The sequence below is a fragment of the Mus pahari genome, chromosome 23 (assembly GCF_900095145.1).
Source record: "Mus pahari chromosome 23, PAHARI_EIJ_v1.1, whole genome shotgun sequence".
NCBI classification, from domain to species: domain Eukaryota; kingdom Metazoa; phylum Chordata; class Mammalia; order Rodentia; family Muridae; genus Mus; species Mus pahari.
This window is the reverse complement of record NC_034612.1, coordinates 37,008,606-37,036,491: the sequence shown is the minus strand read 5'-3', so window position 1 is coordinate 37,036,491 and position 27,886 is coordinate 37,008,606. Positions and strand designations below refer to the sequence as shown.

At 48.9% G+C, this 27,886-nt stretch overlaps 2 protein-coding genes across 3 annotated transcripts; one reads left to right on the top strand and one right to left on the bottom strand.

Annotated features, from left to right (window-relative positions):
• Nucleotides 1–4,951: 4,951 nt before the first annotated feature.
• Nucleotides 4,952–14,274, top strand: Mtif3 (mitochondrial translational initiation factor 3). Of its 2 annotated transcripts, none has more exons than XM_021186784.2 (4): nt 4,952–5,033; nt 10,237–10,688; nt 12,338–12,495; nt 13,410–14,274. In XM_021186784.2, the coding sequence occupies exons 2-4, from the start codon at nt 10,238–10,240 to the stop codon at nt 13,626–13,628; spliced, it is 828 nt and encodes a 275-aa protein (XP_021042443.1). In that variant the 5' UTR covers nt 4,952–5,033; nt 10,237; the 3' UTR covers nt 13,629–14,274. The 2 variants fall into 2 exon arrangements, with proteins under 2 accessions (XP_021042443.1, XP_021042444.1); XM_021186785.2 differs by having other exon boundaries at nt 4,958–5,022.
• Nucleotides 13,673–20,902, bottom strand: Gtf3a (general transcription factor IIIA). The gene is made up of 9 exons (XM_021222695.2): nt 20,513–20,902; nt 18,887–18,987; nt 18,239–18,335; nt 17,382–17,470; nt 16,591–16,664; nt 16,087–16,167; nt 15,354–15,583; nt 14,042–14,101; nt 13,673–13,861 (listed from the first exon to the last, which is right to left on the bottom strand). The coding sequence occupies exons 1-9, from the start codon at nt 20,900–20,902 to the stop codon at nt 13,691–13,693; spliced, it is 1,293 nt and encodes a 430-aa protein (XP_021078354.1). The 3' UTR covers nt 13,673–13,690.
• Between the last annotated feature and the right edge of the window lie 6,984 nt (nt 20,903–27,886).

The following is a 27,886-nucleotide window of genomic DNA, read 5'->3' as shown; positions in this document are numbered from 1 at the left end:
ACTGATGGGTTTTAAAATTTGGTGTCAGGCTGGAGAGATGGCTCAGAGGTTAAGAGCACTGACTGCTCTTCCAGAGGTCCTGAGTTCAAATCCCAGCAACCACATGGGAGCTCACAACCATCTGTAATGGGATCCGATGCCCTCTTCTGGTGTGTCTGAAGAGAGTGACAGGGTACTCACATACATAAAATAAATAAGTAAATATTTAAAAAGAATAAAAATAAAAATAAATTGGTGTCATCAGTTTTTGACATAGGAAATATTTGCTCTGGAGTATGGCACCATGCGGAACCTTATACATAATGAGGAAATTGTTCTGGATCTAATTATAGTCTGAGGGCATGTTGCAGGGCTGCAACACAGATATGACCACCAGATGTTCTCAAGGTCTACTGGGGACCCTGACTAAGTAGCCAGGTAATAAACATAAGTCACACAAAGGCTGACTCTCAAGTCCTATAAATCTCGCAAGCTCGGCTAACCCTACCGAAGTTCTTGTCTAGTTTTGTTTATTCAGCGCACAGGTGTTCACATGTTTGGAGTGGATGACCCATGGTCCCACCTGAGAGTAAACGGCCGAGCGTCTACATGAAGACTTGCCATGATGGTTTATGATACTAGATGCATGAATCTGTGGTAGTAGACTCATGGACTGGGGCTGGCTGGCTTCAGGAAGATTTGAACGCTTTTTCTAACACTCTGCCAACATGTCCCACCCCCACTCCAGCACATCTTGTTTCCTACGTCCCCTCTGCCATATCAGTAAGCAGAACTCAAATGTGTGCCTTCTCAGATGGCCCTCTATATTGACAGTCACTGCCACGCACCCATGCAGACTCAGCAGCATCCATACAATTTCAAAATAAGCCAAAGATTTTTTTTTTACTAGCATGTAGTTTGCTTTGAAAACTGTTGCTGTCCCCAGTCACCATGCAGGAGGGAGAGTATGTGGAGGCCTGTGCCCTGTGCCTGCTCGTTCTTCAACAGCTCATCCTAAGGTACCCTCTCTGGTGTCCTGGATGCCCTGGCTGACCTGGCTGCTTCTCCGGGAGGTTGGACTCATTGGCAGGCTTCAGCATCTCCCTCTTAGATGTGTGAGGACCACTTGTTCTGAAACTAATTTGAGAGAGAATTTCTGAAAGATTGTTTCCATGGAGACCTTCCTAGTAAAAGTGAATTTTTGGAGAAAATATCGTGGACTCAGACCCGCTGACTGACTCTTAATTAAACATTACATCCCGACAGGGCTTTTTATGGAAGCACAAGAGACAAACGTAACAGAGGCAGCAATGGGACCAGGAAGTCTTAATATTTGTCCTTTTATGACAGACAAGCAGAAACTGTGCCTTGACAAATAGGAGGGATGAATGCAGAAAGGCAGTCTTGGTTGGGGGCAGGCTGTTTGTTTTACATACTGTCTTTATTCAAGAGTCTCCAAATCCTGCCACCGCCAAGCTGAGCCCATCATTCCTAATGATTGCTTAAAATAGGCTGTGATGGTTTGTATATTCTTGAACCAGGGAGTGGTACCATTTGGAGGTGTGGCCTTGTTGGAATAGGTGTGACCTGGTTGGAGTAGGTGTGTCACTGTGGGTGTGGGCATAAGATCCTCACCCTAGTTGCCTGGAAGTCAATCTTCCTCTAGCAGCCGTTGGATGAAGACATAGAACTCTCAGCTCTGCCTGTGCCTGGATGCTGCCATGCTCCCACCTTGATGATAATGGACTGAACCGCTGAACCTGTAAGCCAGCCCCAAGTAAATGTTGTTTTTTAGATGACTTGCCTTGGTCATGGTGTCTGTTCACAGCAGTAAAACCCTAACTAAGACATAGGCCATATCCCATTTCACCAGGGCTAAAGCAGAATTCGTTCAGGAGGTGAAAAAATAAGGCAGAAGGAGAAGTGGAAGTCCTGAGAGTCCATCTGTAACACTCTTCCTCCTATTTCTCGTTGGAGGTCTCTCAGGAGCACAAAGCCACCATCCTAGGCCCAGCACTGTGGCACTCACCTTTAGTCCTAGCATAGACGGAAGGGTCTCTGTGGGTTCAGGGCCTTCCTGGTGTACTTTGGGAACCCTAAGCCAGCCAGGACTACACACAGAGAACCTGTCTCAAACAAAACAAGCAACTACAATGAAAAACAAAAATCCAGCATTGCGTCAGGACAGCTAGCAGTGACGGCTGCTTCAGCCAGTCTGCTCTGGTTACAGGGCTAAAACAAGATGCTGGGGCTGACAAGATGAGTAAGAGCATTGACCGCTCTTCCAAAGGTCCTGAGTTCAAATCACAGCAACCACATGGCGGCTCACAACCATCCATAACAAGATCTGACTCCCTCTTCTGGAGTGTCTGAAGACAGCTACAGTGTACTTACATATAATAAATAAATAAATCTTTAAAAAAAAAAAAAAAAAAAAAACAAAGCCAAGATGCTGGGCAGGAAGCTGCAGTTGCCAGGAATGTCCATCTGCTTAAATTTCTTGAACCTCAACCTTATCAAACTCTGAATCCTTTGTTTGTCTGTTAAGTGCATCTTTGATGTCTATCAAAAGGTGGTACACATTCCTTTCATCCAGCTTTCTGCACGTTTTCATGGAGCAGCGTCTCTTCCTCAGTCACTGCTTTGGCGGAAGGACATTAACAATGTAGAGAGTTGTGGCACCAGGCTGGGTCAGGTTTCCTTTCTCAATTTCTCCTCTTTTTTTTTTTCTGCCCCCTCTTATTTTTCCGTACTGAGGGTAGAGGCTGGGCCTTGTACATGCTAGGCAAGTACTCTTGCTCTGGGGTTGGGGGCTTGACACACTGTCGAGCAAATACTAGACCCTGCCCTTACGTAAGAAATACATAAAACAGTCTGGGTGGTGGGTTGAATATGCTTGGCCCAGGGAGTGACACTATTTGGCAGTGTGGCCTTGTTGGATGAAGTATGTCAGTGTAGGTATGGGCTTTAAGACCCTGGCCCTAGCTGCCAGGAAGCTAGTCGTTTCCAGTTTGCCTTCAGATCCAGACTTAGAACTCTCAGCTCCTTCTCCAGGACCACGCTTCCCACCATGATGATCATGGACTGAACCTCTGAACCTGTAAGCCAGCCCCAATTAAATGTCGCCCCTTATAAGATTTCTTGGTCATTGTCTTCACAGCAATGAAAACCCTAACTAAGACATTGTGTTACTGAACTATTTTCCCAGTCCCCTTCATTCTTTTTTCTCCTTTTAAAATCTTCTTAAAATCGTTTTTATTTATGTTTATGTATGTATACATGTGCCCGTATCTCTGTGTGTACACCACGTGCATGCAAGTGCCTCTCAGTACTAAGAGGCCACTGAAGTTCTTGGAACTGGAGTTACAGGCAGTTGTGAGTGCTGGGAACAGAGTCCAGCCCCTCTGAAAGAGCAACACTCCCTTAACCACTGAGCTATCCCTCCAGCCTTCTTTTTACATTCTTGATTCTGATCATGGCGTAATGACGGGACAAGTCATGTATCTTCTTCATGTTCAGTCTCCTCATCTATAAAATGGGCAATGAGGGGGCTGGAGAGATGGCTCAGCCGTTAAGAGCACTGACTGCTCTTCCAAAGGTCCTGAGTTCAAATCCTAGCAACCACATGGTGGCTCACAACCACCCTTGATGAGATCTGATGCCCTCTTTTGGGGTGTCTGAAGACAGCTACAGTGTACTTACATATAATAAGTAAATAAATCTTTCTAAAAAATGGGTAATGATGGCAGTATATCATGAGGGTGTCTTGAGGATTAAACTAACTCAGTACATGCTAAGTGCTTAGAACTGCGGTGCTTATGGAAACGTTATCACAGATGTGGGCACTTACAACTGTTATGGACCTGTCTATCCAAGAGGTGGTCTCCACCCTTTATCCCCACAACTATGCTTCTATTGTCTCGTCGAGGACTAATTCTGGTAGAATAAAAAGCATCTGTAATTCTTCATTTCACTTTGGAATGGCTGACATGCAGAGCCTTTGGACCATAAAGAATTGCTTCAGCTTTTGCCTATCACAGATACAAGGCTCATGGGCCAGAGGCTGTGATCTGATGAAGAAAGGGAGACTTGGATGAGGCTCGAAAGCTATTTAAGGATGACTCAGGTTCCTCACCTGCGATAAAAGGATGCTATTCTGATGCACCAGTAATAGTTGCAATTGGATATTACCCTGATTGAGTTATTTGGTGAGGTTAAATAAGACAAGATGTTCCCGGGGTCTATAAATTATATATTATAGACACGTAGTCTATAAATGATAGGTTTCTTTTCGTAGAGGAAACGTACTCCCACTTTTGGCGGCTTCACTAACGAGTTCCCTGTTGAAGAATAGGGAAAAGCAGGGACTTCACGCCAAAGTAGGGGACAGTTAACAAACAGCTTGGTAACAAGGGTGCGGGGCCCCAATAGCCTGAAAGTGCAACACCCAGGGGCTTGAAGTTTCTGATCATCCTCTTGCCTGACTCCTGGGCAACGCAGTCAATCATCCCGCATGCGGGTGATCTGTTCCGATTTCTCCCAGTTCTGACAGCACTCGAACCTGAATCCATCACTTTTTCTCAGAAGAGAGCAATCTTGAGAGCGAGGCTTGCACCCTGCTACCCAGCCAGAGCTTCCACTAACCAGATCTGCTCATCCGCAGGCGGCAGTACTCGGAACACCGCACAACAGTTGTCTAGACATTCATGGAGCACTGTGGAAGGCACCATTCAGTTGGTGTTAATGTAACTGGCGGAAGCGATGCAATGACTGTTCCAGGGACTCCACATTTTAGCGTTCACTTTGCTTTTGGAGCAGCAGGTTAGTAGCAAATTCCTCAGCATCCTGCTCAGGTCTGCCTGCTGCCCGATTCTTTTTTTTGTCGGAGGACTTTATTCCACTAGCGGAACCCGCAGACCGCAGCGGCACCCTCCCTTTAAGAGACTCGGGAAGTTCCGCCTGCTACGGAAGCCGACGCGCGGGCCTCCGGCGGAGTCCGGATTCGGACCTGCTAGTTCTGGCTGCTCGCCTACCCCGGCCCAGGTAACGCTAAGGTGAGGGCTTGGCGACGGGGCTGAGGTGGGAGGACATGTCCTGGGAACATTCCGTGCAGTGAGCCCTCCGTGGACGTGGGGTGGCGGCAGCACCAGCCTTCGGGGTCGAGCCCGGTTGCCGAGCTGCCGACAGCCAGTGTCGCTGTTGGTGTGCGCACGCACGCTCCTTCCACGGATTTGGGGGCAAGGTGGGGGCGTAGGACAACTGGCATCCTGGTGGGCATGACATCCTGGTGGGTGTGTCTGCTGCGGACCCCTTGTGAGGGTTTTTTTTTTCCCCTTTAATTTTTTGATGTTTTTGCAACAGGGTCTCACTGTGTATCTCTGGCTGTCCCGAAACACACTATGTAGACCCGGCTGACCTCAAACCTATAGAAATCCTCCTGCCTCCTGATCTCCTGTGAATTGGAGGCCAGCCTGGTCTCCCTAGTGAGATCCTGTCTCAGAAAGAAGGAAAGGAAAAAGATAGCAGTATCATTAGGCTGAAGAGTGGCTCAACAGGCAAAGCAGAGTAGACAGTACAGTGCCTGGAACCTAAAGGTGGAAAGAGAAAACTCAGTCCACAAGGTGGTCCTTTGACCTCGACACTGGCACCATGGCATGGGTGCCCAGACGCGTCAGACAGACAGACAGACAGACAGACACACACACACACACAAGCACCCTTACCCACTGAGCTATCTCGCTGGCCCTGAATCTTTGCTTAATATTAGATGGTGTAGACTGTGTGCACAGTCAATGCTTTTCCCAGTTGACTGATACAGTTTCATAATTTTTAGTGCTGAGAAGGCTGCACTGATAAATAGCGTTAGTGTGTTTAGGATCACTTCAGAAATTATTGGAAATCCCGCCCTAATCATAAGCCATAAATCATTATTTATTATTACTGTTGTTGATATTGCATTAGGAAACTCAAGTAGCGATTTTAAAAATGAAACATTGTAATACATTACAGCTTAGAGATACTCTAATTGGGTTCATACTGAAGAATGTTAGCAGAAAAGTATTAAAAGCTTTTTTTTTTTTTTTTTGAGACAGGGTTTCTCTGAGTAGCCTGGCTGTCCTGGAACTCACTCTGTAGACCAGGCTGGCCTTGAACTCAGAAATCCGCCTGCCTCTGCCTCCCAAGTGCTGGGATTAAAGGCATGTGCCACCACTGCCCGGCAGCTTTTTTGTTTTTTGTTTTGTTTGTTTGTTTGTTTATATTTTGAGACAGGGTTTCTCTGTGTAGCCCAGGCTGGCCTTGAACTCAGAAATCTACCTTCCTCTGCCTCCCAAGTGCTGGGATTAAAGGCGTGTGCCACCACTGCCCGGCTGTATTAAAAGTTTTAAGAGCAGAAGACTGTGGGAACCATAAAAAGTTGTAGTTGATAATCTACTGGGGCCTTAAATCTGTATTGAGGTGTCTTGGGTACAGATCCGGAAGAGGCCTGAGGAAAGTCTCTGTGAGTAACTGTGTATATAGTAGTTACTAAAAATTACAGAAGATAAACGTGAAAATGTAAGTGGGCTGGAGAGATGGCTCAGAGGTTAAGAGGTGTATAGCTCTACAGAGGACCAGATTTGGTCCCCAGTACCCATATCGGGTGGCTCACAATGGCCTGTCATTTCCATTTCAATACGACGCCTTCTGGCCTACCTGGGCATCCACTTGCATGTGTGCAGACACACAGGCAGATGCATACACATAAATAAGGCATAAAATAAGTCTTCATAAATGCATATAGACAGTACAACCCAAACACACACCGAGTAGGGATAGATGTCCCTCATAGTCTCTCAGTTTATGGCACAATATTTAAATCATTTCAGTTCCTTACTGGATATCAAACACTAGAATTACTTGTTCTCATGTCCCTTTGACATAATTGAGTTGGCATTCTGTTGCTCATGGTTCTGGGAGAATTGCTCATAGTTTCCCAGAGGTGCCCATGCTCCTCTGTGTGGGGTGTTTCCTCAGTGTGGAGTCAGCTGCTGGCTTTCAAGCAGGTCTGGGTGGCACAGCATGACTTCCGTAGGGTCTGAGTAGCCAGTCGTCAATCAGAAACACACATCTCATACTATAAATGCATGCACTTAAAGTAACTGAGAAACGTGGCTTCCACAGTATCGTGGCTAAAGGAGGAGTCCTGCTTATTCCCAGCTGTCTTCCGCTCAGCATCTTTATTTGATGCTGGTCTGCTCAGCCTCACGTCCACCTCTAGCAGGGGAAGCAAAGGAGACCCAACTCAATGTCCCGGTTCAGTGACACATCACAGAAAAGCAGAGAGGGCGTCTGTATGCTGAAAGCATCTCCACGTGATGCTGACGGGCCTCTTGTTTGCAAATAACCTTAACTGAGAATTATCAAAGCGTGTGTGAGCTGTACTTGACACTGATCGCCATTTGAGACAGTGAGAGACCTTGGAGATTTTGGTGTGACCAAAAGTAAATAGAGAAATAAGTACGTTAGTGTTACAGAAGTCTTGAGAATTTTACATTTGTAGAATCCTTATTTGCGGTTCCTTTACATGCAGGCTGTGAAGCTAATCGTATGTATGTGTGTAGGTACATATTAATATGCGTGTGTATGTGTGTAGGTGCATATTAATATGCGTACCCCGGTTTGCCTTCTATTGCTGCGAGAACCACCATAACCGAAAAGCAGGCTACTTGAAGAGGAAAGGGTTGATTGGGCGAGCTGGTCCAAATCATAGTTCATCACTGAGGGAAGTCGGGGCAGGAACCTGGAGGCAGAAACCAAAGCAAGACCACGGAGGAACACTGCTCACTGGCTGGCTCCCCGGCCTCTCAGCCTGCTATCTCACACCACCCAGGAAGGGTAGTGCCCACGGGGGTTGGATCTCCTACGACATTAGTCATTACTCAGGAGAACGCTCCACACACTTGCCTGGTGGCTCTAGCTTGTGTGAGGTTGACAGAGCAGCAGCCAGGATAATGCGCAAAGCCAGCGCATGGCCGTGCAGTTCAGTAGGATGGCACATGGACAATGCAGGCTGGATTCATCGCAGTGACATGACCACTGAGCTACTTCTTCCGGCATCAATTCCTGTTTCTTTGTTTTCTTTACACTTCAATTACAAAAATCACTTGAACAAAGCAAAGACTGGAGAGATGAGCTAACCAACACCCATGTTCCGATTCAGTAAATGTCGCCATAATCACGCTTTCTAACTCCTATTTCCAGCTGGGCCATTTCAGAAGGACACGTGTTGTGATCCTAAATACGTCAGGGCTTGTCTCCCGAGAGTTTTATTCTCACACTGAGAAAGCTGATGGTACTTTTTGCAAGTTCCCAATACCTAATCTGCATTCCTATTTCCCCAGTGTGTCTCTCAGAGGATTTTCCTCAAACATTACATTTTGTAATTTCCCAAGCTTTTTTGTTCAAAGCCAGCCCATCTTCCCTTTTCATCCTCACCAAGCTAGTGTGTTGTCTCAGAGTCTGTTGTTTGTGAGATGCCTTCCCTGTGGCGTCCTCCAGGTCATTCCTCTCTGGGTCCAGCCTTGTTCTGGAAGCTGGGCAGAGAGGCGGGCCAGTTTGGATTATGTCAGGGCGAGGCTGTGTTGTAGAAAGCTCTGCGTATTTGCAGCAGCTTTGAATCAGGAGGCATGCCTAGGGTGTCATGCTTTTTCTCTGGTGGCAATGCCACTCTAACCGTTGACCATGGCGGTGACAACCGGCTTCCTCCTCAGCAAAGTGCTCATACATATTTAATCAGGACGCAATGTGTGGGTGACCCTCTGGCATCAGCCTTGTACCTGAAGGTGTTTGATTATTGACTAAATGAGCCATTTTCATGGGTTCCAAAATGGTGATGGTGGTGGTTATTATTATCATAACCATCATCTCCAGGCTAGGAAGGAGAGCTCTTCCTCAGCGACAGAGATGGGCACAGCTTTTCCTAAAAAGACAGAGTAAACGCTCAGCCCTTTAATTACCAATTTACCAGTTTTCCATGGAGCCAGGGTGTGACAGTGACACACAGTGGCAATTATCGTCCTAATAGATGTTTGCATATTCGGCGTGTGAAAGGGAATCACAGCCATTTTCCTTAATGTTTAAATTATCCAACTGGCTGGAGGGAGCCCCTTCATGCTGCCAAACTGTAAATGAAGTATCGCCACCAAACAAAACTATCCTATCCCGGGGAGACCTGGAGACCAGGTATCTGACATAGGAGGCACTGTCGCTCAGGGCTGGCCTTCAGTCATGAGACAGAAGATCAGGCACCATGGTGGCTGCTGGTGGCTTGCTGTCCACTTTGGACCTGGCTGTGACTAGAAGAGGAAACCAGACTCAACACATGCTGATGGTCCCACTGTCTTCTACAGAAAAATTTTCCAAGACTGTTGCTCTGAGGATTAAACCAAGGGCCTTGTACGTTAGGCAGACTCTCTACCACAGACCCAAATCCTGAGGCCCCAAATTAAAGAATTCTGAACAGTAAATAATAATTATGAATTTGTGGGGTTTTTTTTTCATCAGAGATAAGACTCACTCTGTAGACCAGGCTGGCCTGGAACTCACAGAGTTCCCTCCATCCCTGCCTTTTCAGAGTGCTGGGATTAAAGGTGTGGACAAGAAGCACAGTGAGAAACGAGAGAAACACTTTTTATTGTTTTGTTGTGGTAAAGAAGCGTTTTGTTAACAGTCCACGTATCACTCAATTGTTTTATTTCTTACATTTTACAAGTGCTTACCCCATGCGTGTATTATATCTGTGCACCGCATGCGTGCAGTCCCCTCAGAGGCTAGGAGAGCATGTCAGATCCCTTGGAACTTTGTGGACACCATGTGGGTGCTGGGACTCTAACCCTCTGGAAGAGCAGAGGACTCTTAACCTCTGAGCCATCTCTGCAGCCCCTGAAATGGCATTTCTACTGCATCCTCGCAAACAAACCCCCAGATGAGCTTAGCTTTTGGAGCTGGCGCTATAGGATCTAGGAGTAAATAGATGTCATGAATGTGGAAGAAAAAGAGACTGCAGTAGCATGCCAGCCAACTGCTCAGTCTGATCGCCAGCTGCTAGGGACGGTGCCAGCCAAGGATCCATGTCTGTGTCACCTTCCTGCACGTGGATCTGGTGGTCTGAGTGCTGTAAGGCTCCTCAGACTCATCGGTGCCGCCCTCAGCTGCATCCCAGCAGACCATCGGCATCAGCGAGTGTGTTGTGATAAACCTTCTCCATTACTTTGTCAGGATGGCTGTTCTTCTGACGAGGTTGATGCTACAAACTACAAAGCTTGACCATAACTTAATTGGAAGATGTTTCCAAAGACACGCTGTGAAGCCAGACCCAACACAGCTGTCCCTGACTGCGTCCACCCCAAAGCTGTTGTACCTGATTTCTGCAAAAGGTTTTAGTACTGCTGGAGACTCCCAGGGTGAGAGGAAACAGAAAAGAAGGGATGCTTTTTCTAACACCGGCCGGAAGATTAGTGAGCGAGTCATCCGCGTTCTGGATGAGAAGGGCATGGACCTGGGGATGATGCATCGAGCAGATGTGATCAGACTCATGGACAAGCAGGACCTGAGGCTGGTGCAAAGGAACACCAGCTCAGAGCCACCCGAGTACCAGCTCATGACCGGAGCGCAGATCCACCAGGAGCGGCTAAAGCTCCGGGAACAGGAAAAGGCCAAACCCAAAACTGGTAGGTGCTCTGGTGAGTTTGCGACTTGATCTCAGCCTGTGGGTTTCGAACCCGCTGCGGGGCGGATGACCCTTTCACAGGATGGTGTGCCAGATATTTACAGTTTGATTCATAACAGTAGCAGAATTACAGTTACGAGGTAGCAACAAAATAATTTTAGGTGGGGGGGGCACCACCACATGAGGACCTGTGTTCAAGGTTCACAGCTTTAGGAAGGGTGAGAGCCACTGCTTCTGCATGGCCCATGGGAACTGCAGTGGAGTGATGGAGAGATGTCCACCAGATCTAACCCTCGTCCTGTCGCTCTGCTTTCTAAGCACCTTGTAAATCAGAGCACCTCTTGCCTCTGTGCACGGCCAGTCCCCTTCCCAGTGGCACGTGTCACGGAAGCCACTCAGAGGCCAGGAACTGGGTACTAAGATGGGTTGGGTTTTGGTGGCTCCCAGTTGTGGAAGGCTGCTCCATGGTGTGACCAGGGTTGGGGCGAGCCTCACGGTACGAGGCCGTGTGCTATGAGGAAAGAGAACATGACAGGAATGCTGACCAGGAAAAAGGCTTTCGGAGGAAACTAAGCAGGGGATAAGGGTGTAAAACCATCCATGGCACAGCCAGGAAACGCTGAGAAGACTGGAGACCCTGGAGGGCTAATATCTGGGAGCTTTTACCTCATTCTGATGGAGACCCAGGGCCAACTGGTGGGAAGCAGGGGGGTGCTAAGAACATTTTCACCCTAAAGGCCTATAAGAAAAGGTAGTAAACAGTAGTTACCTAGCATCCTAAATCAGTCAGCAAGCTGCCATTCAGATTTAAAGTCTGAACATTGACGGAAAGGTGAAGTCCCCCACCCCACTCCCAGATGTTCCTGTGCACTCTCATGGACTTCAGCCAATGTTAATGTGACAGATGTTCAGAAACCGTATGCAGATTGCTTGTTTTTTATTTTAAAGCATTGTGATCTACCCATGTTTATAGGATAGCTATGGGTAAATTACTATAATTATCATGATAACTAATAGGAGTGGGTCTAACCTGTTAATCTATCTCCATGGCATGGGCCGTTTCCCAGTTGCTCACTCCTTATGAACAACTCTGGGCTCTATGAACCTAAACGGACCAAGCTGCCTGTGTTCTCAGTACTGTCACAGTGACACTTCTGTGAGTTGCCTACTTGTGCCCCATTGTCTCAGATGTATAGCTCTAACACAGGGTCTGGGGGATGGTTATGGATCCCAGTGCCAGTGCACAAGTGTGAGTTTGAAGCCCCAGAACACAAGGAAGAGCCAGGCTCAGCAGCCAGTGTGGGTGCTGCAAGCCTGGTCCTTTGAGGAGATGTGGGGGGTGGGGGTTGAAGGTGAGAACCAACACTCAGGGTTGTCCTGACCCCACCCCCACCCAAGGCTGCACTCACAAGCACACCCACAACCATAGCAAGTCTTAAATATTATTTAGCAAGTTAAAAACAAGCCTTTATGCCTGTCTCCCCAATTTAAAAAGAAAACAGCTGATGGTCAGTCCCTGGGGTGAAAGTGAGCGGAGGGCTGCGGTGGCCTGTCAGGCTTCAGATCTCACCATCTGTGGGCGGAAGTTCAGGTTTCAAACGAGGGTAGGAAACAGACCAAAGAGCACTCAACGTCATTGTCCCCAACCAGGACCAACTCTGATGAAGGAGCTCGTTTTCTCTTCAAATATTGGACAGCATGATTTGGAAACCAAGAGTAAACAGATTCAGCAGTGGATTGAGAAAAAATACCACGTTCAAGTCACGATAAAGAGGAGGAAAGATGCAGAACAGTCAGAGGATGAGATGGTGAGTGAGAGCACCCACAGGGCAGATTTGCTGATGCAAGAAGAAAACTGCAGAAAAACTGGAAAGACTACTACTACACACAACACCCCAGCTTCCTAGTATCAAACTGGGTCTAGTATGTTTTCCATTAGATTTGCCACATGCGAACTGCTCTGGGGCTAGAGATTGCTCAGTGGTTAGAGCACTGACCACTCTTACCAAGGACCCAGGTTCAGGTCCCAGCATACACATGGCAGCTCACAACTGTCTATAACTCCAGTGTCAGGGGAATCTGACATCTGGACCCTGCAGGCACTGCACATGAGGTACACATACATAAGCGCAGGCAGAACACCCATTCGAATTTTCTTTAAAAGAGCAATAGAAAAGCTGTATGTTATTCTAAGACCTGCTGGATGGCTAGCAGTTAAAATAGCAAAGGTAGATAGTTCACAGGGCTCTCTTGCATCCACCTAGAGAGCCTTCCTAGTGAGAATCCTTGGAGTTTCCATGCCGATGGTGTTTAGACCTGGCTCACTCACCACCGAAGGCAGGACTGGTACAGCGGGTTCCAACCTCAGCTGTTTACATCACGTCCGTGCAGGGCACAGCTCAACCAGTCCAGGCTTTTGGGAGTCCAGGTGGGATCTGCCTCCCTCCCCTCAGAACAAGAAAGGCACTTTACCAAGCCCCAGACCCAGTGTTTGATTCTGGGGATGCTTGGGTGTATAGACCCCCTCAGTGCTGGGACAGAGTGGAGACCAAGTGTTAGGTGAGCATGGAGTCCCCGTGTGGATGTCAGTCACACAGGAAGATGTAGGACCAGACCAGCTTGTCACAGCAGCTCTGAGAGTCCTGTCATGGGCATGCTCAAATGTCACCACAGCATCAGAGATACCTGGTTCAAATTAATCGTGCACTGTTGTCCTTTGTAGGAGGAGATATTTAATCAGATTCTCCAGACTATGCCTGGAATAGCAACCTTCTCAAGCAGACCAAAAACCATTAGAGGAGGGACTGCTTCCATGTGTGTGCTTCGTCATTTGAGCAAGAAGGAAGAGAAGGCGTACAGAGAATCCCAAGAGAGCCAGAGAAGAGACACTCTGAGCAAAGACGACGGAAACAGCCACGAGTCGGATGTTGTGTGTCAGTGACTTTAATAGGAAAGTGCGGGCTTCTCCAGGAGCCTCTGCTGGCCGCCCTGAAGTCTCCCCGCCTAGCAGACAGTGAGTAAGGCAGCTGGCGGGGGCAGCTGGTCCTCTGGGCTGCTGCTGGACTCTGTGCTGGTGTTGGGCAAGGAACAGTCGGGCTCTTGTTTCCTCTTAGGAGGGAAGTACCCACTGAGGCGAGAGGCCAAGCTGCGTCTCTCCCGAGGTGCTCTTCTTACCTTTGGGAGTGAGGAAAAGACAACTGAGTTACCCGTTACACAACGGGGATCCACTTCAACAGACGAGCCCCTGATGGGAATCACACCCTCAACAAGCAGACACACAGGATGGGGTGGGTGGATGGACAGACACCAAGCAGGCTTTACAGCCAAGTGCTGGCCCCCACAGCTGTCACTTACTTTGAGCTTCATCCTCTTCTTGTCGGGATCGTGCACGACACTGTGCCTCATGAGACTCTGCTACAGTGCAAGGGAAAGAAGAGAGCTTGACCTGGGCCTGCAGAGGTGGCTCAGTGCTTACAGCATTCGCTGCTCTTGAGGAGGACATGGGTTCGGTTCCCAGCACCTCGACTCCAGCTCCAGTAAAAACTCTTGGTGTCTGTACAGTGTGCAATAATAAACTACCAGCTGCCTTTCTGTTGTGTAGTGAATTTGACGTTCCCCCAGCCGACTCCTTAGCAGGGTGACTGTCAACCCGCTGACTCACGTGGAGTTTACTCCATCCCAGTCCTCCTGAGAAGGGAAAGCCGGCTATGCTTGAGCATCGAGGCTTATGCTGGGGTAACTGAAGCTACCTCAGCTGCGTTCCTAAGTGCCAGGGGGAAATCTGACCTCTGCCCTGATGGCTGTGACGACAGTGGTGACCACAGCACCTTTGCTGTGCTGTGGGCTGGTCAGTGACTTTGTAATTCACAGTAAGAGCTCTTTAGACACCAGCTAGGCTTGTACCAACTGTTCGGTTCCCCACTAGGAACCATGCTCCCACCTGCTCCGTGAATCATGCCAAGATTCCAGGGTCTAGAGGCTGCGTATCTGTGCTACCCACCTCTTTTCCCAGACCCTAGGCGGTGGTCGGAAGCCTCTAATCACCTCAGAACATCCGCTAAGTAGAAATACAGGCCCCGGGCTCTCCCACTCAGCATGGCTAGAATCCCCCAGGAGTGGTTCTCAACCTGCTGGACGTGACTCCTCAGGGGTCACAAACCAGATATCCTGAATATATTTACAATCCATACCAGTAGCAAAACTATAGTTACGAAGTAGCAACTAAATTTTATGGCTGGGGGTCCCCACAACATGAAGAACTATCATTGGGTCCCAGTATTAGGAAGGTTGAGAACCACTGCCCTAGAGTGCTTGTTAAAATAGGCCTGTTTAGCCTCCCAACCCCAGGGCGCCTGCATTTCTGATAAGGTCCCCACCCTCACTGAGAACTGGTCTTGTCATCCTGGAGGATCTGCAGGCCGGACATGAACACACAAGCCTAGAGCTGGACATGAACACACAAGCCTAGAGCGGGACATGAACACACAAGCCTAGAGCGGGACATGAACACACAAGCCTAGAGCAGGACATGAACACACAAGCCTAGAGCTGGACATGAACACACAAGTCGAGAGCTGGACATGAACACACAAGCCTAGAGCGGGACATGAACACACAAGCCTAGAGCTGGACATGAACACACAAGCCTAGAGTGGGAGACACTCACTTTCATTGCAAACGTCTTGCCACAGCCGGCGTGCTCACACGCAAATGGGCGCTTTTCCTCGTGGAAGGAGAGAATGTGGCTCTGCAGGTTGAACACGGTTGTGTAGGTCCTTCCACAGCCTTGCCGCGGACAGCGGTACACATCCCTTTCCGGGGCGTGAGTCTTCATGTGCTGCTTAAGGTAATCTCTGCGCTTGAACGTCCTCTGACATACGGTGCAGGTTACGTCCTCTGGGAGGAGAGATACACATGTGTAACCAACGTCCCATGAATAACACGTCTGGTCCTGTGACTTCACACAAACCGGGGACTTCAGGGGAAATGTCAGCTTGTCTCACTGCTGTGCTGGCTTCGAATCCCTCAAGTTCACTCATGGCTCCCAACGTCCTGAGTCCTCATCTGTCAAGGAGCAGGCGTCCTCGGCGTGATAACTGAGCACGAGGAATTATGCCCTTATGGCATCCACCTTTATCCTCTGACATAGCCAGCAGCATCTGCCAAGTCCTGCAGGGCCTCACGAAAGCCCGAGCACAGCAGCACCAGTTCTGAGGCCTGCAGGGTTCCCTCCCCTTTCGCAGCCCAAGCCAGCACCTACCCTGAACTTGATAAAGAACCCCCTTCCTTTACAGCACAAGTGCATCTCTCTCAGAGCACACCGGTGCACTCCCCAGGCTCAGAGCACACACCCTGCGCTCCCCAGACCGATGCGCTTCCACAGCTCCTGTCTACCTTACCTTTATGAGCTTCTCTCATGTGTTTCAGAAGCTCTGTCCATGTTTTTCCCATAAAAGAGCATCCCTTTTGACACAGGTAGCCTGTTCAAAACAAAAACAAAAACAAAACAAGTTATCCACTGCCTGCTGGATGCCCAGGGAAATAAATCCTTGATGACAGCCATTCTTGGCCAAGTGCGCTCTTCTCTCTGAAGTATGCTGCTCTTGCTGGGTGCAATGGAGCGGACTCCAGTGATCCCTGCTCTGAAAGCTCCCACCAGCCAGATTTTTGCACACTTGAGTGGCACACAACCAGGTGCACAGGAACCGTACAGCACCGGTGGACATGGCAAAGAGGACTGTGGCAGAACACACAGCACTCGGGATAAGAGGCCAACACTCAAATAACACAACAGGCACTTGCTTGTCAAACAGCTTTGCCTACTCAGTGTGACCACAGAGCAGACCCAGCCCACCCTGCCGGTGGCGTGCTCCTCGCTGCCAGCACTGTCCCAGTCTACGTACCCTCGTGAACCTTCCCATGCCGCTTCAGCCTGCTGGGCGAGGCAAAGTGCTTCCCGCATCCCTCGTGGGTACACCTGGGAGGGTAGCAGGCGAAGCATCAGCCACCAGGGCCTTTCCATGGACAATTCTGAGATCCCTCTCTCCCCACCAAAGCCCATGTCTTCCCACACCAAACCTGTCACCCAAAACAAAGATTAAGTACAGTCCCAAATACAAACACAAGTGACTTGGCCAGCTTCGGAGCCAAACAAGCCATTCTGAGACAAAGTCACATCTTTTGTTTGTGTTATCAAAGTTCTCTGGATTCTGGAAATATCCCGTCTCGTGGCTACAGAAGCAACTACAAGAGGCTGTCTGACTTGGTTTGCACTTGGACCAGATACAGAGCTGTTGTCTGGGGTCTGCCAAATATGTTGCATACGGTCAGACGACAACAAAGCACAGGGGCTGGGGACCAGCACCAGAAACACATGAGAATGTACAGCAGTCGGTGCAGAGCCCCAGGCACTGGGTGCACCAGTGCAAAGGGCAGCCTATGGGAACCAGGGGCAAGGCCTCATCAGCCTGACTGTGCAGGGAGACACTGCCCCAGGAGGCAGGCCGGCTCCCTGGCACCCCTGCCCACCTCCTCTTTGTCCTTCTGAATACTTAGGACTCCCTCAAACAAGCAGGGCCCATTACTTCTGTTCTAGAGTAAGACAAAAAAAAAAGCCCTCATGACACAGAGCCTTCCGCGCGATCCTGATCTTTGCGTTCCACTCTGAATCCCAGAGCGCTGGCAAAGCGCCGACCTGAAGAGCGGCTCGCTGGTGTGCTGGCACTGATGGGTTCTCAGCTGCTGGTGCTTCTTAAAGGCCTTCTTGCAACCTTCGAAATTGCACTGTTAAAAAATAAATGCACAGTTTAGTACAGGCAGAGGGATCAACAGTTGCTGAAGTCCTACTAAGGGCTGGAGCGGTTGCTCAATGGTTAGGGACACTGGCTTCTCTGTCCCAGGTTTGGATTGCAGAACCGATGTGGTGGCTCACAACCATCTCTAACTCCAGTTCCACCGGACCTGACACCTCCTTCTGACCTCCACAGGCCCCGAGCACGCATACGGTATATAGATACAGATGCAGGCAAAACGCCTGCACGTAAAACATAAAACCTTTTGTAACTAAACAATAAAGTCTCTATGGACCTAAGTGTCTCGGAGCATTTAAACTTTCACCCACTCAGTCTCCATGAAAATCCTTCATCTCAACAAGCATAAAGGGCAGCGACATTCAGAAAAGCAAAAAGCGCTTGTGCCAGGTCGGTCACCAACCAGTCCCGTGAATGTGCCCTAAGTCAGTTTGCAAAATGACAACTTGAAGAATGGGGACAGCCAATGCTGGACTTTACATATCCATCAAGAGAAAATCTGAGCCGGGCATGGTGGCGCATGCCTTTAATCCCAGCACTTAGGAGGCAGAGGCAGGCGGATTTCTGAGTTCGAGGCCAGCCTGGTCTACAGATTGAGTTCCAGGACAGCCAGGGCTAAACAGAGAAACCCTGTCTCAAAAAAAAAAAAAAAAGAAAAGAAAAAGAAAATCTGGTTCACAAAAACTCAACTTTGGTAGCAAATGTAAAAACAGAAGGTTGAAACATCTAAAGTCATACTCACTACATACTGTTTTTGTGGATTTCCATGTTTGCGTTCTATGTGTTTCTTCAAGTTTGATTTTGTGTTAAATTTCTGATTACAGCCATCATCTTCACAACTACAAGAGATTAGAGATTGTATGACCCAAAACATACCACCACGGCGAGGGACATTTTAGGGAGCTGGAGAGATGGCTCAATGGTTAACAGCACTGGCTGCTCTTGGAAAGGACCCAGGATGAGTTCCTGGCACCTACAAGGTGCCCTGTCATCATCTTTAACTCTAGTTCCAGGGGATCAGACGCGCTCTTCTGGTCTCCACAAGTACCAAGCACACAGGGGACGATAAAAAGAGAGCAGCAGAAGCCATTCCATGACACAGGGACATGGGACTTCATATCATCTGAGCACAAAACTACCACTGTCATAAAGTCACCTGCTCGCTCCTAACAGGAAAGGAAGCCAGTCTGAGCCACAGACAACACTTCTGAGGATCAGACTCAGGTCATCATGTGTGGTGGCAAGTACTTTTACCCGCTAAGCCATTTCACCAGCCCGCCCTCTATTCTTCATCCTAAGAATCAGCAGTCACCCTGCCAGCAGTTATATAGTCACTACGTGCCAACTATAACCTACTCCAGTGGCCTTGCCTGGCCAGCCCCCTACTCACACAAACGGCTTTTCCCCGGTGTGAATCAGGACGTGCCGGCTCAGATGGTAATCTCTGATGAATGCCTTGCCACAGCCCTCATAATCACAAACAAATGGCCTCTAGCAGAAAGAAAGGGGGGAGGAAAGAAAGTTTTTACATTTTCAAAAACTATTTCTATTGGGGAAGGGGGACATGTTTGTACCACTGCATACATGTGGAGGTCAGAGGACATCTTCTCAGAGTGACTTCTTTCCTTCTACCCTGTAAGGTCCCCAGGTCTGGCTGCAAGTACCCCCCTCACTGAGCCATCTCCTCAGCTCTGTGCTGTTAAAAGTCTGACTTGTGGCAGGCAACACCTCAGACCTCCCTCCAGGGACGTGTCCACTCAGAAAGGTGCCTGCCACACTCGGGCTTGACTTAATTCTGCAGCACTAAGTTCCACACCAAACACCTCCCCCCCATCTTCCCACAAGTCACCGTGGCACACAGACTATTGTTCTATGGATGTCCAGCATCTGATAGGCAGGTTAGCCTGCTCCTGTGGGGTGCTGGCTTCCCCAGCAAGCCCCTTTCCAAGATGGACTTGAGCCCAGCCTGTCTGCCCAACTCTCTGCCACAGCATCATTTTACAGCAAAGAGAAGAGGCAGAGGAAGGAGCAGGTTGTGTCTCATCACAGGTGACCTGTGTCCATACTAAGAGATAGCAGGCACGGAGACAGGAAAATGTGTCACAGCTGAAAAAGCCCACAGGTGCAAAGGCAACCTAAGGAAACCGCTCCCAGCCCCAACTGCAATCGCCAAGTGGGACCCTGGAGGTGGGTGGGGGAGGGGATGTTGTTGTGAATCTATAGTAAAGCTCTATCATATCCTAACATCCAGTTGGGTGTTTCCCAACTACGGAAATTATCTGAAATCCAGGAAGGTGGCATCAAGACTCCAATCACAGTACTGGACAGCCAGTGGACAGTGGACAGGAAGACACAAGTGAGCCGCGCCGCTCAGCACAGCGTCAAAGAACCGGCACTAATCAAATCATTGTCGAGTTTGGGACAATAAACACAACTTCAAAGCCAAGTGTGGTGGTGCACGCCTTTTAATACTAGCCCTTTGGAGGCAGAGGCAAGTGGATCTCTGAGTTCAAAGCCAGTCAGGTCTACAGAGTGAGTTCTAGGACAGCCGGGGTTACACAGAGAAACCCCGTCACAAAAAAAAAAAAAAAAAAAAATGATGATGATAAACCACAACTTTAAGTATCCAACTATAAAGTGCAGCATTCTGGTCTAGAAAGCAAGCTCTGACTCCGACACAGGGACAAAGAAAGGCCAAAATGTGGGAATAGAATGGTCCAAGAGAAAGGGGGCCAAAGTCACAAAGGATGTCATGAGGGACGGCGGAGGGATGGTAAGTCTGTCAAGAGAGAGACCAGGGTGCACCAAATAGAGGAGCCAGGGGGAAGGGTCAAACAGGAAGGCTTTTCCTGACCACCCTCACCCACAGCCGTGGTACCCGATCAAAGCCCGCCTGCAATTAAAAGGGTGAACACTTGTTGCTTGCAGGAAACCCTGACGTCCTAGACCTGGGTCTCTGCTGAGCGCCTGCCCTGCTCGGGCCAAGCCCCGCCATGCACACCGGCGGCCACGTTACCTCCCCCGTGTGCTTGCACAGATGCGCGTCTAGCTTCCAGGCTTTGTTGTAACTGGCGCTGCAGTCGGGGAAGGAGCAGATGAACCGGCTGGGCAGCGCGGGTCGCGGCGGCGCGGGGCCCTCACAGGCCCCGACGAACGCGTCCGCGATGGTCAACGACGACACCGCCTCCGCGACTGACACCCGAGGCTCCAGGGCGACACGATCCGGCCCGGGCCGACGCGGGGCAGCCACGTGCCGTCCCCGGGAACGCCGGATGCAAGCTACCGGCGCCCGGAGACTCCGAACTTCCCGGAACGCGGCCCGCAAAGGCTCCGGGCCCCGCCCCTTAGCCCCCCCACGTGCCACGACTGCGCATGCTCCCAGAGGCCGAGCCGCCCGGCTGCGCATGCGCATTGAGAACTCTTCCGCGGCGAAAGGCAGCCAGGCTCTGGGCTCTGGGTTCGCGGCTTAGGGAAACCGAAAGCGCTGCTTAAACGTCCCAGATATCAACCTGACATCACTTAAGGTGGCCTGCTCTTCACATTCCAGTTTTGCCCTCTGCATCCTGCCACCAGCCTCAGGACATGGTGGATCCCAAGCTTGTCTGCTCCTTCGGGTCACGTGGAATTTTTTTCAAAGTTCCGAAGCCCAGAACTTAACCGGGACCAATTAAACCTTAATTTCTGACAGCAACTGTGCTGGTGTTTTGTCAACTTTCCTTTTGTATCCGTGAGTCCTCTAGTGTTTTCAGTTGTGGGATTTCCTCTTTCCCTCGTGTTGATTTAATCTCCGTAATGGCAGAGACTGGAAATACCCTATTCGAATCCTCCCTAACAAAGTGGAGTGCATCAGTGAAGGGCTGAACCCATCCTTCTGGTAGTTGGATGACGGCAACCATGGGAAATCTTAAAGCTTTTTTTTTTTTAATGAATATCTTTACTGAAGAAGGTTAGAATGTACTTTATTCCCGTCAAATTAATCCACATGAAAAACGGCCGAATGGAGGCTACAGCGGTCTCAACACTGTGGTCAGGTCATTCTCAGTGCAGCCCTGTTGGGATCTCAGGCTCACGCCCCCTCTGCGCCTTGAAGTCATGCCCCATGCGCATGTGCGGATTGCTGGCCGGCTCTTCCTTCCTTCCAGTCCCTCTTCCCCTTTCTCTCTTGTCTGCTCTACCCCATCAACGGACGCTCTTCTTCCAGCTCCAGTCTTCTGTCTCTCCTTTTTCCTGAAGATCAGCTTCTAGAAGATTCTGAGGTCCCACCACTGTGACTGTTGTTTTCCAAGGATTTGGGTCTCAGTCAAGCAGCCTGGACTTTTTATCATCTTCTTTTTCTCCTCTTGGTTAATAACCCTGGTTAGACAATATGGGAGCCAGCCAGGATTCAGGTTCTTTCCAGACCCTAATATACCAGTCTCGGGGGTGGGGGATGGGAGGGATGGGGGATCGTGAGTCCTGACGGTCAAAGCTAAAGTGATCACAGACAGAACTAGCCCAGTAGTGGTAGTGCATGGCTTTAACCCCTCACAGGAGGCAGAAACAGGTGAATCTCTGAGTTCAAAGCCAGCTTGCTCTACAGAGTGAGTCCAGGACATCCAAGGCTACACAGAGAACCCCATCTCAAAAAAAAAAAATAAACAAACCATAGATAGAACTGTTGCATCTCTATTCCAGCTAGTGAATTTCGTTTATTAGCCTTCATCCAAAGTGGCTGGAGATCTTTTTCATTCCTGAATTCTGAACCCAACATGGTTTGCGAGGTGAGCCCTGTTCTGATTCTTCAGTGCGCCCTCAACTCCATGAAGAGAATTCTGCTACTTGGGGTTATTCTTCCCACAAACAATTCCAGAGAGCCTCCTGTCTCTGTTTATTCCACCAAGACCTTCCAACCCGGCTGACACGTCACATATTGAGAATCCTTACCCCCTCACCACACCACAGCCTACAACTGAGGAAGAAGTCCCTTCCAGAAGCTGGTCCTTCCCGCTCTAACCTTGTCTATGATTAGAAAGAATCATAGAGATCACTTTTTTGAGCCAGCGCTTGAGAGGATAAATATGATACTAAAGAAGAAGTGGCCGCCGGGCGTGGTGGCGCATGCCTTTAATCCCAGCTCTCGGGAGGCAGAGGCAGGTGGATTTCTGAGTTCGAGGCCAGCCTGGTCTACAGAGTGAGTTCCAGGTCAGCCAGGGCTATACAGAGAAACCCTGTCTTGAAAAACCAAAAAAAAAAAAAAAAAAAAAAAGAAGAAGAAGAAGTGGCCATATAGTGGATGGGAAAGAAAGTTCTAGAATACTAAATGCACACTAAGAGGCCATTGTCATCAGCAAAGTCAGGTGTCTGGTCTTGGGGTAAGCAGACAACTGGACAGGAGAGGGCATAGAAATACTAAGGTGTAATGGTGACTCAGCTGTCCCGGGTAAGACAGAGACGTGGGCTTTAGGGTTCTGCGACCTGACTCTGCATCCTATTTCCTAATTGACCTGAGTCAATTAATTCATTTCTCTGAAACCCATGTTTTCTGTAAATAACGATTGTAATGTCTGTGGCCCACCGTTGTAAGAACTGTATGAGATGATGACCTCATGTGAGTTACTGTGTTTTAATTACTTAGCTCTCTGTGTGTGACATTTCCATCTTTCTGAGGAAGGTTCCTCCTTGCCTTCAGTGAAATTCTTGGCAATGGACACTTTTGAAGCTTCCGTGTGGGAGAAGTGTCCGTGGTGGTAAAGTACTCACCGTGACCTCTGGCCAGCAGCCAGGTAGGACCCAGGCCCTAAAGCCCTAAAGGATCTTGCCACAGTCAGTCCTTCAGAAAAACATTCTGACCTTGGCCTGTAGTGGGTTGCCCCGGTGTGTTGTATTCTGATGTTAATTCTGCTTCCTCCAGAGGGGCAAGGAGTGATTTCACGTGAACCTTCTCCCATTTTAACTGGTCAAATAAAGGCTAGAGCCTGTGATTGGACAGTGGAAGGAAGAGGTGGGACCAGAGAGTGGGGTGGGGGAGGGGAGGGGAAGGAGGAAGAAGAAGATGGAGGTAGAAGGAGGGTGGAGCAGAACCACTTGGCCTGGAGAAGCCTCGTAGCAAGGGATCTCATAGCTGGGGAATAGAGTGGTGGTAGATCTGCCCAATCTAGGCGTGTAGCTTATAAATATTGTAACTGAGTTGTGTGTTTTTTACACTGGCTTACTGGGGTTGGAGATTTACCACAACACTGATGGATTTCTTCATTGCAGCCTGGGAGAGACACTAAGTAGAAAAACCAGATGTGGGCTGCAAGATGGCTCAGTGGTTAGAGCACTGACTGCTCTTCCGAAGGTCCTGAGTTCAAATCCCAGCAACCACATGGTGGCTCACAACCAACCGTAATGAGATCTGATACCCCCTTCTGGTGCATCTGAAGACAGCTACAGTGTACTTATGTATAATAAATAAATAAATAAATAAATAAATAAATAAATAAATAGATCTTTGGGCCGGAGTGAGCAGGAACTGAGCGAGCAGAGTTGACCAGAGTGAGCATAGGTCCTAAAAATTCAATTCCCAGCAACCACATGAAGGCTCACAACCATCTGTACAGCTACAGTGTACACATATACATAAAATAAAATAAGTAATCTTAAAAATAAAGAAAGAAAAGGAAAAGAAAAGAAAAACCAGCCGAGCCGTGCCCAGACTCCTGACCCACAGAAACCATGTGGTTAAAAAGTGCTGGCTGTGGGGCTGAATGCCTTTAATCCCAGCACTTGGAAGGTGGAGGCAGGTGGATCTCTATAAGTTCAGGGAGAGCCAGGGCTACAGAGAGAGACCCGTCTCAAAAACAAAACACCGAACCAAATACAAAAAGTTAAATGCATGTTACAAAACACCATAACAAAAATGTGTGTTGGTTTAGACCACTAAGTTAGAGGGGAATTTGCTATTTTAGCACAACAAACATGAAGGGCCAAAGTTTTGTACTTCATAAAATAACTCTAGATCAGGCAGCACTGAACTCTCACACAGGAGTGAATAGCTGAGCAAGAAGACCTTTCTGGAAACCAGGAGAGAGGACACAGAATTCAGTCATTTATGAAGTTTTTATTATTTTATTGTTACGGGTGCATTCCTGGCTCTGTGTGTGTGTGTCTGTGCGTGTGTGCATACAGTGCCCACCAAGGCCAGAAGGGGGTGGCAAATCACCTGGTTAGAGGGTTCTGAACCACCCTGTGGGTGCTGGGAACTGAACCTCTGACATCTGGAAGGGCAGCCACTAAGCCATCTCTCCAGACAGAATCTAACCATTTTATGTTCCTAACCAAAACTCAGATACCTAAGGTGCTAATAATGAGTATGTCCGGTAAAATTGGGACCATTCAGTCTCAGCCATGATCTGCCCTAGGAAATCTTCAATGTGTGACCCTGTTTATCTCATTAACAGCTGGAAACTGAACTTAAATGAGCAGCTGTATCTGCCCTTTCCTCTTACTTGAGCAGTGAGGTCTCGCTGTGTAGCCCTGGCTGACCTGTATCTCACTATGTGGACTAGGCTAGCCTCGATCAGCCTGCCTTTGATTCCTGAGTTCCTTGGAATTAAAGGTGTGAGCCACCACGCCCAGCAACACAGTCTTTCTTTTCTGAGCCAGAGGGTAAGGTAGAAAGAGTTTGGGTTGGCTCCAGTTGCCACTACCTGCACGTGACTCAAGCAGCTGTCCCTACCCCAGACTGGCTCATCTGTTGGCCTGGGTGCCCACACTCTTCAGATGAGCCTCTTCGTGTCTGTCAACAGTTACTGACCGTGGGTTCTTGCATCCTGGTAAGAAATGGTTGGATGGATGGTGCTAAATAAATCACAGAGTTAGAAGACAATGGTTCAAGAAAAAAAAAATCTAGGGCTGGAGAGATGGCTTAGCGGTTAAGAGCACTGACTGTTCTTCCAGAGGTCCTGAGTTCAATTCCCAGCACCCACATGGTGGCTCACAACCATCTGTAATGGGATCCTATGCCCTCTTCTGTTGTGTCTGAGGACAGCTACAGTGTAATCATATACAATAAAATAAATAGATAATTCCTTTAAAAAAAAGAAAGGAAGGAAGGAAGGGAGGAAGAAAGAAAGAAAGAAAGAAAGAAAGAAAGAAAGAAAGAAAGAAAGAAAGAAAGAAAGAAAGAGAGAGAGAGAAAGAATCTAACCATTCTGTTCCTGTAAGAAAAATGGGTGGGTCCTGCCTCCAAAGTAAGAGAAGCCAGGCAGAAATAGGACAGGGACTCCCCAAAGGACACATCATGACCAGCTGTGGTCCTACTATGTCCCGGTCCTACTGAAAGCTCGCAAGGTTTCTATCTAGTCACTGAGGAAGGGCAAGCTGGCACTCGTGGCCCCTGACTGTTCAGTCAGCAGATGCCTCACCATCTCCGCACCCACGCTTTGAACGCTCCCCTTGGTGTTCGCCTATCTAGATTCATCTTGCAGATGGCGTTGAGACACAGTTCTGCTTACTGTCTTCATTATCGTCCATCTCACGACTCCCAACCTTTTCTTTTTCCGGTTAGCTCTCCTGTTCCTTGGTCAGATCATGTTTTCCTGCAGCCGTAATAGCTCTGCTGGGTATCGCCACAAGCTTGGGCTTAATCGCTACCATCCACTTCAAATCCATTTCAGTTCACAGGAACCAGGTTTTGTCTAGCGAGTCAGGCTTAATTGCTCCCTAATTACCCGTGGGGTCAGACTCACGAACATGCAGCCTCCATCTGCAGCTCGGGCAGGGGTTTTGTGCTGGATAATTTCTCCCGGCAGCCAGCAGAAACGTGCCTGGCGGAGGTGGGCAGGCACCTCTGGGGAGTCCTTGCCTCATTTCTATCTGGCTTCTTGGCATAGTTTGGAGGCAGGATCCAAGGGATTCTCTTCCCTTCCACTGATACCTTTTTTGATCCAATTTACTGCAGTCACACCTGACCTCAGCCACAGCCAGCACCTACGTTCATTCTCTCTGAGCCTCTCCACGGTTGCTCAGGGCTCCTTCTCAAACGCCAGCCGTTTGAGAAACAACCTACCATCATTGGGATAGAGGTGCGGTTCCTTTCTGGTATACTTGCAAGGTCTCATGGGACCTATCAGTATCTGATCGTTTCCTATACTCCCACAGTGTCCAAGTATGCTTGGCTGAGCTGTCTCCATCAGCCATACTGCTGCACAGACTCTGCCAGATGCCGCAGGCCCTCTGTATTTAAAGGTTCTAAGCTCATGAACTCAACTGATCCCAGACCAAAAAACGGACAGGCATCTTTCCTTGTTGTGATGCCTACACAATCCAGAATAGCAATTATTTGGATAACATAGGCATTACAAGGCATCTAGAGATGTATAGGTTCTGTACAAATACCGTGCCATTTTACAGAAAGGACTTAAGGATCTTCCTAGTGAGTTCACTCAGAGGTCTGGGTGCCAGGGACCACCGTAGCATCTCTCAGTTTAAGTCACTGCCTCCTTCCTCCATCACCTTCCAAAATTTACAGAAGCCCACCCACCTATCAGATGGCTGCTTGAACTCAAATTTCCCCAGTGATCTCCTCCAGCCCGTCATTGGTCCTGTTGGGGTTGGGGACAGACAGAGGGGATGTCAGATAAAGGCAACTAGATCTGGATGTAATATCTGAGAGGGACCTGATGCATACAGCCCTACATAGGATGTGTAGGTGCTGCCAGGATTCCCTTGGAAGCAAAGACATGGGAGAGCCATGGACAGGCAGTCTGGACTCTGGGCCTAACTTGCCAAAGGCCGGGCAGATTTTTAAGCTTGAAGCAGGTTTTCTCCCTCTTGGGACTTTCAGACTACTGGCCTTGTCTTACTCCAAAGTCAAGGGTCAAAGGTCAAGTGATCCCCAGCCTGTCAAGGGTCAAAGGTCAAGTGATCCCTAGCCTGTCAAGGGTCAAAGGCCAAGTGATCCCCAGCCTGTCAAGGGTCAAAGGTCAAGTGATTCCCTACCCTCCATGGCTATCTGACCAATACTGCACAATGAAAGGGAAAGGAGCGTGGAGGAGCCTCGGGACCAATCCTTTCTTGCTGGTCTCGGGGTTAACTTCAGACTCAAGAACCATCTCTCTTCAAAGTGGAGGGTTATAAGGGGAGAGGAAGCAGGCAGGAGGGTGTGTATTCCTCCAGATGTCTGGGGCCCTGTTGGAGACATGCAGGGTGATTCCCAGAAGGCTGGGCTATCCTTAGCCGGATAATTCCAACTCACTGAAAGATCTCAGAAGGACCACGTTTACCCATGGAACGGTGGTTTGAGCAGATGTAGAGACAGCCGCAGGCTCATCTATGGGCTCACCTGCTCCCGGAGAGGGAAAGGAATCTAAAAGGAGAGAAGATACCTTCTTTAAATGCACACACACACACACACACACACACACAG